Below are 14,214 nucleotides of genomic sequence, written 5' to 3' on the forward strand. Positions count from 1 at the left end.
TTAAAAAATTATTCCGTTACCAAAATTAAGTACTTTTGACAAGACCTTCAAAGTATATCAGACTAAACTTGACTTTGACCTTCAGTGTCAATATTTTCAGTTTGAATTTATTTGAATTTGATTTTTTTCAAGCTTCGTTGGTCGCATCATAAATATCTGAGTAATTCAAGAATGAGCACTGCCAAATAGGATTTCATATAATATTACCAAAAAATTGTACAGTAGTTATTTATAATAAAAGCCTTAAAGATTAGGCTTCCTTATCAAAATGATAAAAATCATTCTTAATTTTAATAATCTGGTTTCTTTGATCGATTGTAATAAAATACATGTATACTTAAGAAATGAAATAGATGACTATATGTTTAAGAGATAGTTTTGAAAACTTTTTATATGATAGCGTCTAACAATTATAACTTCATCCTCTGAAAAAAGCCACCATACAGCCATTATTTCTTTTAATTTGTCTGTGTAAGATTCAATTTACAAGAACAGTTGTATTTCACCAAAAGAAGGATTTATATTTAGTTCTTTATTGATTCACTATTAAGTACCATTCAACCTGTCCAATTAAGGTGTGAAGCATTGATAATTCCAACCATAGGAACTTAATGGCAAAAATGTTTATATATCGACTTCCCTTTGTGACCGACTATCCGCCGTGATTTTTATCAAGTTTTATCTATAACACGCACACACACACGCACGCGAGCACACACACTTATTAAAAAAAATTTACCGACAAAACTTTTTTTATAAAAAGATATATCTACTGCGTATATAATTACTACAAGGTAAGTCTCTCGACATGTTTTCAAGCAACGAAATGAATCTTTATGCCCTTTTTAATTCGGAATTTTGAGTTTTTATAAATAGTTAAATCACTTTTAAAATTTATACTTTATAAATATATTGTTTAAATATGTCACTTCCGTGTTTTAGAGGGATTTATTTTAAAGAACTAATTCATGTGTAATTGTTGTTTATTTATCGTGAAATCTAATTTATTGTATTCAGAAATACATAACGTTTTATGACTTAAATGAATTTCTGTTTTATTCTAGAATGTCGAGAATACCAGATTACGCTCACAATTTATCACTTAGAATGTCTCAAGTGATGGATGGGATTGGTGTAAACGAGAAGATAGTGATGAAAAGAAGAAGATCAATGCTACTGAATGAATCACTAATTACGATAACTCATCGGCTACTCGGTAATGATGTGAATATATTCTTATTCGGCAGTCAAATAGAAGGTACAACAACTCCAGGATTACAGTCTGACGCAGATTGTCTTATATCTTTGAACACATATAATGTGATACAAGACTGGAGTGAATGGGAATACGGTAAACATAATTTGTTGATGATACAAGATGAGTATGTCTCACCAGGATATGGTTTGTTACAAGAGTTAAGAGATGATGCTCTACTACCACGCGTAGTTGAAATTGGTGACCATTCATATAGAGACAGAATGGGGAGAATATTGTTAAAAAATACAAAATTCAATTTTGTTGGAAATAATGCATTCATGAGACACGGTCCAGCCCATTCTCCACAAGACGTTCCTGGGATCAATGATCATGATTTTGTTCTTGCCTTTCCCTCTCGGTTATACCCAGTTAAAGCAAGTCACTGGTTATGTCAACATAGAGAAAAGCATTGGCCTACAAATGATATGATACAGTACTGCAGTAACACACGATGTGTTGTTGTAGGCGTTGGAAAAACAGGAAGTGTAAATGAAATACTTGAATGGAGAATATCTACATCATTTGCAGAGAGATTTTTAATGTTTACTCTTAATATTACACAAATCAGGTGTTATGTTTTGATGAAAATGATTCTGAAAACATTTATATCTCAAAGATTCCCCGACAGCATTTCAAGTTTTATATGTAAAACAGTTTTGTTACATTGCATTTCATTTACAAGATCTGATGCATGGAATGAAAATACCCTTTTTATTTGTCTATCATTTTGTTTATCAACACTTTACAACTGTGTTCAAAATGAATACTGTCCTCATTTCTTCATCACACAAAACAACTTATTGAGCGGGCGAATTTCTCCGGAATCGAAGCCGTTAATACTTGAAACTCTTCGTTATGTTATTGAAAGTAATGGAAGGGCATTACTCGAAATTGAATGCGACAACTTTGGCATATATCTGCAGTCAAGTTTAAATGGTTTTATACAAGTAAATGAACATATTATACCAACTAGAATAGCTGGACTTTTGCTAAAAGATACTGCCCTTTTAATGAATGTAAGTTTCAAATCCTTCTTACATGAAATTAAAGATTTATCACCACGAATTGCCACGCAAAAACTTTTAACAATTATTGCAAATCACCATAATGAGAATACAAAAGCTAACCGCTTGATAACAAGACATTTATGTAGTTCAATTGGATCTATTCTAGCTTCTTTAAACATTTACCAACAAGACCATTTAACATACAAGAAGGCGCTTTCATTCATGTCATTAGGACTTGACCCCGATGTAGCATCTGGTAAACTGAAACTAGCATCGGTTTTTTATTGTACCGGAGATATTGAGAGGACTGAATTTATCCTGAAAAATATTGAGGAGTGTTATGATCTAAATGTTGTTGAACCTGTATGCGGGTGTTACGATTTCATACACAATGCAAATAGGGAAAGATTCAACAGATTATGTTATGAATCAAATGAAGAATGCACACTACTAAAATATATAACAGCATCATGTGTCTGTTTTATACGATTTGAAATAAACTGTTGTCCCCTAGAACTTCAACATGAAATGTTTAGATCAACCCAGGAAATTCATGCCCACAGACGTTTACATGATAAATGGATGGACTTCGCTGCGGTTGATTCTCTCTCATACCTCTACTTCTTGCAGTACAAGACATATTCCCGTCTAGGAAGACAAGATGATAAACAAAGAGCTCTATCTAACATTGCCAGAACCATTGATGTTGAACCAAATCTCAGACATAAGGAAACAGCACTCAATCTTCTAGGACAGTGTATGGAAGAAGAGAATAATCCAGGCAATGCTTTCAAATGTTATGCACGTTCCCTTCAGATAAGAGAACGAAATAATTCGGCAAAAGTCCATATTTGTAAGCTGTTAAACAAATTGATCAATAACTAATATTCATGTGATTTGCAAGAACTGTATAATTGCTTCATCACCAATAGAAGACGTTTCGAGGAAAAAAATAGACAAGTTTTGCCTTGTTCTATGGCCAGATGCATTAATGCGAACCAAGTCTCGAACAAAAAAGTGATAGAGCCCTTTAAATTATTAAACAGTGTAAGTTTTAAACAATGACATAAAAATGTTTTGTTATCCCTGCAGAAACGAGGACGAAATAATTTGGCAAAAAGTCATATTTGTAATCTTATCATCACAGTTATTGATTTTAACTTAATAATATATGATTTGATGAGAAAATCATTTAAATAGTTCTAAATAAAGTAATTTCTATCAAAACAAATTATAAATGTATATACAAAAGACACTTCACTCAACATATCTTTGTTGGAAGTTTTTTTCTGATGTTTATCTTTCATTTGAATTTCATTTTTTTTATTTATTTATATGTTTTGCATAAAGATATTGAGCATAATGTGTGACAATAGAATACTTTATATAAACGTATTGAGTAAAACATATTGTGACTATACACAATACCATACATAAATGCATTTATATCTTCAGATATATTATGTGTACTGTACAAATATATCGCTACTTTATCATATGATATAAAATTTGTTGGATTTTTTTGCAATGAAATTAAAACAGCGGCATTCTTCTTGTTTAACAAATGGTATGAAAAAGATTATAGTTTAATCGTTTCTGACAATATCATTAAATTTGATCCCATCATTTATTTGAAAGAACCTGTTTCACAGTACAAAAATACATGATTTGTGTTAATGTGACAAAAATAAAGTTATCTCAAATGTATTAAAGGATTTTGCAAGTATTGATCGGTGAAAAATATGCATACAATTTTTTAATTATTTTTATTTATTGTTCAATAAAGTATGTCCTAAATTTTTAAATCAAGGCATTAATTATGTAATATCTATGAGTCTGTGAGTCCGAGAGAATTAAAATTATTAAAACATATTTATTGTCTACAACATTGACATAATAGGCATAAAAAATATTTTAAGGAAGCTAAATGATCATGCGATACTACATTTTAGCTGTATATAATCTTTTCGTAACACTAAACATATCAGCTGTTGTGTTTGTATTTAAGTCATACAGATCATTTTAAAGCATATTTTCCTTGATAATATCTCACGTTAAGTTATTGCGAAACAAAAGAAAAATAACAAAGAAAAAACTAAACTTGTTAAAAAAGGAAATATAATCTATATTTTACAAGAGACACCTGGCTATGTTTTGTTTTTCTAAAAGCAAATAACTTTTGAACTATTTAAAACAGTGTACACGTTAGACTTCGTGCTTCTTCTCTTACATTCAATATATGTACTTGGTGTTATTTTCATAACTTTAGATAAAGACAATAGCAGTACAATTAGCTGAAATATCCCTTAAATCCTTAATTATATCACATTGCTATATCTGATATATAAGTCTCTGGCTATCTTTCGGCCAAAAAAACAGCACTCGGCGAACACTCATAATACATAATAAGCCGAGGTATACCCCTGTAGCAGATTTGCCTCGCTCTAAACACTCGTTGCAAAGGCTGATGTCTTTCAGTTTCAGCAGGTTGGCCTGGATCTATATTTGTAGAAAAGGTTGATCACAATTGATTTCTAACCTAGCTCTTTACTTATGGCAGAGCCTGGTCATTCTTAGTTTTAGATCTAACCAAGCTCTATACCGGTAGCAAAGGCTCATCACTTTCGTCCATATTTGTAAGCTGTTAAACAAATTGATCAATAACTAGTTATTACTTATTTTGGAACAAGAATACCACAAGGAAGATTCTTCGAAATGCTTTCTGATGTCCTTAAATTTACGAAGTAAACACAATTCCGCCAAGTGTCATATATTTAGACAGTTGCCATCTGTTTATAATAAGAACCATATGTTTTAGGGCATACACAGCTTACCTACATAACAACAGTGTAGGTATGGTTACTATAAACTATTCTTAACCAAGCAAAATGCTTTGATTGCCTCCGAAAGGACTTTACATAAAAGGAAAGAAACGTTTTTGAAATACTTGACCATTGTAAATTTGTTCATTTATTTTTATGTTTTTGCAAACAAGATATCTTGGAAGATAAAAGGATTATATAACAATACACAGAGAAACAATAATCCTTTAAATAGACATGGGAGACAGATGAAAAAGCACTGAACATTCATGTACAGTGTATATTATGCATTGTCATTTTAATTTTCGCAATGTTTGCCCAGTAACTATCTAATATGAGTCACTTATTTAATTATCAGTTTAAATAGAAATTAGCTATCGGTGTATAATCTTTGCAATACCAGAATGCTTTATTAATGGTGGGCTTTTTTGCCAATTAACGGTCATCTCAAAACACAATGTAATTTCAGGTATTTAATCGGTGTTATATCAGATACGGTACATTTTTATCTGTGTGAAAGTATAATCTAACATGATACGTGTCCATTTAGATGAATAATAAAACGTTACATTGTTTCATTTTGAATAATATCAGATGAAGATATTAACTTTATCACGAAACGCACTGACATTGTAACGGATTTCTTACAAAGAAGAAAGCAAATTTTACACGTCGCAATAGATGATTACTTATATTCTGACCAACGAAGGATTTAAGACAAACCAATTTGATATATGTAGCTTTAAGAAGTATCAGGCCCTGGGAAACATGTGAAATTCAAATAAATGTTGTTAGTTACCAATTATTGTCAGTATTTGTATTTGTTTCAGATGTTGACTATGAAATCATTTAGAATTGCTAATATACTTTTATGTTCTCTGTGTTTTACGAACAGTTCAATCTAGTTTTTCAGTAATGACATTGTTAAGCCAGTATGTTGACAGTATTTTAACATTTCATTATAATATTATCGTACATACTTTTTTGGCAAGTAATATATATAGGATATCAGCACTTAAAATATCATGTACTTGTTCTTGTTCTTGTTTTAATATTAATATCAATATTTAATATAACACCTATTACAGGCTAAATCTTTCACGGACTATTGTGTATATATTTTCCTGATTCCCCAATAAATTTAAACCTTAGACTGCTGAATTTGTCTGTGATTAATGGATTTGCCTTACTTTGAATATTGAACAGTCCTTTGAAACTTGATGAAATCAAAATGCCAACTAAATAGAGCCTGGTCAAACCCCACGGATGTGCGGGCTGGCCTGGCTCTATACTTGTGGAAAAGACTGCTTTCTTTCGATTTTAGCCGGCTGGCCTGGCTCTTCTTGCGGCAAAAACTGATCACACTCGATTTCAGTAGGTTGGCCGGGCTCTAAACTTGTGGCAGAGGCTGATCATTTTCAGTTTCAGCTTGTTGGCCTGACTCTTTACATGTTGCAGAGGTTGATTACTTTCTGGCTAAATACTAATGGCAAAAACTGATCACACTAGATTTCAGCAAGCTGGCCTAGCTCTATACTTATGACAGAGCCTGGTCATTTTAAGTTTTAGCGGCCTGACCAGGCTCTACACATGTGGCAAATGCTGATCGTTTTAATTTTCAGTAGGATTGGTCCCGGCTCTATAATGGTAACAAAGGCTGATCACTTTTGGTTTCAGCAGGCTGTCTTAGCTCTTAACTTATGACTGAGGATGATCATTTCGACGTCAGCAGGTTAAGTGAGCAGGCTGGCCTGGCTATAAATGATGGCAAATGCTGATCACTTTCAGTTTAAGCAGGTTGTCCTGGCTCTAAACTTGTGACAGAGGAGGATCACTTAGATGTCAAAAGGTTTGGGTTGAAAAAAATAACGATCCTGTTTCTATTCTATAAAAACTTATCCTTTTTATAAAATACTAATGTTCTGACTCGACTCCTTCTGAAGGAAAATTATTCCGCTCAGAAACCTATAGAATATTCACTCAGTCGATTTCAAACTGACTGTAACGACAAAAAGCCGCTGCTGTTGCCGTATCATAAGTAGTGCATTCTGTTGTTTTTTTATTTGGCATTGACATTTCCACTGATTTGTGCTTAAAAGAGAATGTTTCAATATTTCATACAAAAGACAAGACATAAACGAAATCCCTACGTAGAAAGCTCAAAGCGGCAAAATTGAAATGTCGTCGGTTTTGTTTGATTGTTCATTGAGCCTGTTCATCGACGGTCCGGTAGGGGATAGTGCAAGTCACTGTCCACATCCCATAGACTTGCTTAAGCAGATTCTCCATTCATGTATGAAATGATAAAATTTTGATATCCATCAGTTTCAATCCGTATTTCTAATATGATAGCTTTTTCGGCATTGTAATCGGCATTACATGTATGTGATTTTTGTATAATGCAGGCATTGACATTTTACAGAGGCCAGCTTACTTTCACTTTTTTCATGAGATACAAAAAATATGCCATGTCACTTCTCGCGTTCCTAGGTATTCAGTCCTAAACATGCACATGCACATGCAATAATCTTTGAATCAATGATCCCGAAGAATCAGAAAATAAAACAACAATGAGATGATAATTGGGTCACATTTTACAGCTGTCAAATTTTATTTCTACCATTTTCAAATGGGATCTACTATACACATTCTTTATATTAAAGTGTATAGGAAACAAGACTTACAAGACTTGTAAATGTTATGTGACATTACTGTACTGTGTTCTGTTTCAGTAACAGAAGATAGATGATAGAAATATCAAAGTCTGTTATAATTGTAACGAATATACAAATAGTAACAAAAGGGACTAATATTATAATAAAGTAATATTACATACATATTTTTCATGTCAAATTAAAAAAATGGTTTCTGTAAAAGGCTCCCCGTACATTTAATCAATGATGTTATATTTTTGATTCTTGAAGATCGTTCAGCACGACATTATTGTTGTGCTTGTGGTATTTTTAGTTTCAACTCTTCGGCATTTTCTAGTTGGGTGGTTCCTATATTCCTACTTGAATAATGTTGAATCACCCTTAGGATATGTTTCCTGCTTTTTAAATTTGTCTTTTAACGTCTTATCTGTGATACGCAGGCTTCATAACCTCTGATCCCCTTTCAAAATTCCGTTTTATTTAGTTCCGCCCATTGTTTTCTCGTTTAGGGCACACGCTTTTTATTACTTGGGGACCATACGCCGCTTATCATGGAATGGCACGGAAGTGTCACATTGAAGGTTCCATGATAACCGCCGTATGAACACATCTGCGGATGTTTCTAAATTCAAAATTTTAATATTTCACGTTTAAATGTTGAATTCTGCTTAAGCCGTTGCTAGGGGGCGTTGACGGTAACTTGCACTTTCCAGTACCGTCCATGAACAGGCTCAATCAAACCGTGCTTGCAACATTTCCAATTTGCCGTGTTGGGCTTTCTTTAGGGATTCTGTGTTTATTTATTTTTTTCAATACTGAAAGTAGAACACCCTCTGGAATGAAAAAAATTAGATGAATTTCCAAAAGACCAAATTCAGGATTTTTTTGTTTGTTATACACGCGTTACATGGTGATACAGTATTTATCAATATATTAGAAGACTGTTACCTGAATTTAAGGTAGGTATGAGGAAATTCACTTATATCATATTCGTGCGAGACAAAGATATGAAAGCTATTTGACATTGGTAATATATAAAAAAAACTATTGTAAATTAATTTTTAGGGAGATCAATATATATTTTATGTTGAATAGCTTTAAAACATTCATAAAAAACATTACACTTCATGTTCAAACTGCAGATCAATGTTTCTGTTGTTGTCATGATATCTATCTATAGCCTATGCTTAAGGTGATTCCGCTTTGTCAGTCATGTTTGTTTTAACTAAAGTCTGTCCAAAGTGAAAGTAGGCCAAAATTCATATAACAACAAAGCTCTTATTGTAAAATGATGAATTATTTGAAAATACACTTCCAGGTTTATATTTTAAGGACAATTATAAACAAAATAAAAATGATAACAATAAGAACATTTACCTTGAACGTGCTACATTTCCGAAGACCAAAAAACATTCTGTTGCAAAGTTTCATGCATATTTCATGTATTGCAAAATCCTTTTAAAAGTCTGTTTTAGTGCCAACAAAAGTTATTTTTGTGCAGCAAATACAAAACTCTTTCAAAACTTAACTCCAAATAAATCAGTATCTCATATCCTTCTAAGCACATGGCCTCCATTATTTTTTGTAAAAAGTAGTGCAAGAAAACAATCATCATTTATAGCCTTATGAACTACAATTAAAATGAAAACACAATCAAACTTTAAAATCTAACCTTTTTATGTGTAACAGTGAAGTGTGTCTGTTTGTCATGTACACAAGAAATAGGTAAATGATGCCTATTTTCATGGTACTACTTTTTTACACATGCCATGGAGGCCATGTTTTTTCAAGGTCAAATAAACTACTTTCCTAAGATTTATGTTTTTAAAAGTTTTTGTTTGTATTTTCTGCAAAAAGTACCATTTGTTTGCACTAAAAAAGACTTTAAACTGGATTTTGCCATTCATGAAATGTGCATAAAGATTTGCAACATAATGTTTTTGGTCTAACTTCAGAAATGTAGCCCATTCAAGGTAAAATTCTTATTGTTATCATTTTTATTTTTGTTTAAAATAGTCTTTAAAACATAGAATTGGAAGTGTACTTGCAAATAGCTCATCATATAACAATGTGAGCTTTGTTGATATATGAATTTTGGCCTACTCTCACTCTGCTCAAACTTTGTGTAAACAAACTTGGCTGATAGAGCGAATAACCTTAAGGAGGGTCCATCCGCTCGCAAGGCTACATAATGCAGCTTCGTTGTCGAGTACGGACCCCCCGAATATGTCAGCTTTCATACCATTATCACAAAGTGGTAAGCTGTATCAATAACGCTAATGAAATGTAACCTAATATACTAAAGTTTAATTATTTCAAAACAACCAATATATCAACATGTTATTATTAAACATTTAATTTCATAAATATAAATTAAAAATAATTATCAAAAGCAAAATTGTTAAAATCTTTCGCCTGAAATCTTCTTTATATTGACAAATTCAATCACTAATAGTATACTTGATATGCTGTGTGTAAATGTATTTCAAAATGTAACAAATTATAATTGCATGTACTACTAAGAAAGGGAAATAACAAATGTATAACATTTATAGCTTTTTATAGCTTTCGAATTTATGTAACAGCAGAACTGCTTTCCGGTTCTCATTCATTAATATGACATGCTGCGAATCATCGACGGGGAAACCAATATAGAAATCGAAAGGAGTTCATGAATGCGGATTTACTTTTAGCTGTTAATCGAAAGGATTTATTGCCCAAATCCGGGCCCATGGACAAAAAAATAGTAAACACAAATAGCTCCGCGCCTGTGGGCGCGGAGCAAAAAATAGTTTTAAGCTTTCAGGTAAGTTACCTGTGTACATATGCTACATGTTAACAGTGAATGTGAATTTCGAGAGATATTTCTAATTCATCGTGAGATGTTTTACTATTGCTCGTATAAATACGTTCTTTATACTCTTTTTACCCCGTGTAAATGAACTGAGATGGTTGAGGAGGAAATTGACAAAAATGATAGGGTGGACCATTTTACCCCGTGTAAATGTGGCGTAATATAATGTCAGGGAGGTCAATATTCTTGTGAAGTAATAACCATTTTTATAAAGAATACTGACTACCTGGGAATGTAATTCTACAGTTAAGGTGACATTTTTTCTTTGAAATACCGTGAGTGTAAAATACGTCATAAATTATTTACATTGATAGAACACGACAGAGTATAGAGAGTAGAATCGAACGGTAATAAATGACCCTCATTTCATGGCCGATTAATATTATCACTTTCCTGCCCGTCTATAACGAGTATAAATGACTTTATTTTTTTTAACTACGTTTTTATGTTATTATTTTCTTCTTAACTTTTCAATAATATTATCAAAATAAAAAAAGATTTTTAGGTTAAGATTATGTTGCTTATAAAAAAACAGTGATAAAGGTCTTAAGTAAGAGAACATTACTAGGGTGTTCGATATAAAAGAATTTAAAAGAAACTCTTTTCAGAACATGATTAAGAATAGTTGTAATATGTATATGAATATAGAATGAGGAGAGAAATAACTCTGTAAGTTATATTGGAAATCCTTGCAGAGTTGTTGCCTCCCTTTCACCGTGTTAATATTACAGTCAATAGAATGACCGTATACCAACTACTTATATTTATTCAATTTCTTTATATGTTGTCATGTATGAATGAGACTTAAATAAAAATTATATATATACCGTTTTAGTTTGTGCACGTGCTCGTGTGTTGTGGACCGTTTTACAGTCCGGCACAGAAACTGACAAACTCCTTTGCAGAGAGTCCCCATTGCTTCACTACACAGAGTGAAGCCAACAAAATCACTGTTAGGAAAATCGGAAACTCCAAAATATGTCACCTGTTATTCATAATCAATTAAATAATAGATTATTTTGTAGTTACATGTGTATTAACGAACTACATGTATTACAATAATTGTTCTGTATGTACCAAAGCTATGCTTAACGTATTTCGGCTTGTCCGTAGGCTAACATAAATGTATCCCTTTATCCGAAATCCAGTTTTAATGAACTTAAATTCCAGCCCCCTGTCATTATTCCGTATAAAAAGGACACCTTTTACAATGTAATGTTGTAAAAACAGTTTACCAGTCTCAGAAACTTAAAATATTGGCCCTCAGTCATTCATCATTCTATATATTATTTCAATATTTTAACGAACCCTCGTCTATAAATAATGGTTGTGTTAATCCACAATGTGCTACCACCTTGTCTTAACTAACTTGTGTAAGGTTGGGTCAGAAAAAGTATGCTGCTTCTTATGAAAAATACTGACCGGTGAAACGTATTCATTTTAGCAGCATGAAGTTTATTAAAAAACACTCCAAAGTCCATTTTCTGGGAATGTTCTCTGTGTCATATGATGGAATCTAAGCGAGACCCCACATAGACTCGAACCAATGATTCAAGGGTTTAAAACATCAATAAACTTTGACCGGTAGGTCATAATATACAAATGGTTTTCGTAAATTTTCATATAAACAAAAAGGCTTATTTGAAATTGTTCAATATAATTTCTTTAAATTTGACATGTTGTTAGAATATGATTAAAATATTGTGAGGGAAAAATTTGTGTGTCACCGATCTCCCTTTTGAGTTGAATCAAAATTATTAACTTACATGAGGTCATTTTAGCGGCGATGATTTATACATACATCTATAAAACTTGACTTTACTTCTGAACTATGCTTTTATTTGTTTTGATCATCAATATAATCTTAATTATCACAATTAACATAATTCTGCTCATCATCGCTATTAATATAGTTATAATCATCACAATCAAATATTTCTGCTTATTATTATCATCATCAACTTAATCATCATCATTATCATCATTTTCAATTAGTATTAACAAAGGTCTGCTCATGCTAATGATTACCATCATCAACTTAATTATCATCATCACAATTAAACTACTTCTGCTCATCCTTATTATTATCATCAATCTAATCACAATTTCACTATCAAATACTTCTGGTTTTGATTACAAACATCAACTTTATCTTCAATTTCACAATCACAGACTTCTGCTTATCATCACCATTATCAACATAATCATCATCGTTGATATCAACATAATTCTGCTCATTATCACCATCATCAACATAATCATCATCATTGATAGCAACATACATCACCATCATCAGCTTTATCATCATCATTTTAATCATTTTCAATCATTATTAACATACGTCTGTTTCCTCATGATAACCACCATCAACTTAATTATCATCATCACAATCAAACTACTCTTGCTTATCATTATTATTATCATCATCATAATAATCATCATCAATCTAATCATAATTTCCACAATCAAATACGTAATTATCATTATAATCACAATCACATACTTCTGCTTATGGTACCAATCACCAACTTAATCATAATTATCACAATCACATACTTCTGCCTATCATCACCAGCATCAACATTATCATCATCGTTGATATAAAAATACTTCTGCTCATCATCACAATCATCAACATCATTATCATCATTGATATCAACATACATCACCAGCATCAACTTAATCATCATCATCACAATCAACATACGTATGCTCATCATTACCATCATCAATTTAATCAACTTATCATCACAATCACATACTTCTGCTAATGATTACCGTCATCAACTTAATCATAATTATCACAATCAACATACTTCTGCTCATCATCACCATCATCAACATTATCATCCTCATTGATATCAAAATACTTCTACTTATAATCATCACGATCATCAATATTATCACCATCATCAACATAATCATCATCATTGATATCAACATACTTCTGCTCATTATAACAATCATCAACATCATTATCAACTTAATCATCATCATCACAATCAATATACTCCTGCTCATCATTACCATCATCAACATAATGATCATCATTGATATCAACATTCTTCTGCTCATTATCAACATCATCAATATAATCATCATTATCACAATCATCATAATTCTGCTCATGAAAATCACAATCATAAATATTATTCTTTGAAATCAGCATACTATTGCTCATCAATACCAATTATGAAATTATTAATATCAGATTAAAATTTTAACTATATTTCCTTCTTTATTTGATATCATAAACTAAAATAAATTTTTATATAATTTATAAAATTTACACTTTATATTTTTCAATGCGCGACAGATGAATCTGTTGTTCATATATCGTAAAACATATATCCTACTGTTTTGAAGAATAAATTGTATTGAGCATTAAAGAAAATTTTATAATTTATATGATATTTTCCATTTTGTTATAGAATGCGGAGAATACTAGACTATGCTCAGAATGTGCCACAGAAAATGTCTCAAGTGATGGACGGGGTTAGTTTAAATGGGAATATAGTTATTAGATGAATAAAATTAATGAATCTTAATGAATCCCTATTTACGTTAAGTCTTCAGCTACGCAGTTATGAATTGAATACGTACCTCTTCGGTAGTCAAA

At 31.6% G+C, this 14,214-nt stretch overlaps 1 protein-coding gene across 1 annotated transcript; it reads left to right on the forward strand.

Moving 5' to 3' along the window:
* Positions 1–1,065: 1,065 nt before the first annotated feature.
* Positions 1,066–3,150, forward strand: LOC132742485 (uncharacterized). The gene has a single exon (XM_060730927.1). The coding sequence runs from the start codon at positions 1,066–1,068 to the stop codon at positions 3,148–3,150; it is 2,085 nt and encodes a 694-aa protein (XP_060586910.1).
* The last annotated feature ends 11,064 nt before the right edge of the window (positions 3,151–14,214 follow it).

Source organism: Ruditapes philippinarum, unplaced genomic scaffold, assembly GCF_026571515.1.
Source record: "Ruditapes philippinarum isolate M1 unplaced genomic scaffold, ASM2657151v2 ctg18867_1_1_1_1, whole genome shotgun sequence".
Taxonomy (NCBI): domain Eukaryota; kingdom Metazoa; phylum Mollusca; class Bivalvia; order Venerida; family Veneridae; genus Ruditapes; species Ruditapes philippinarum.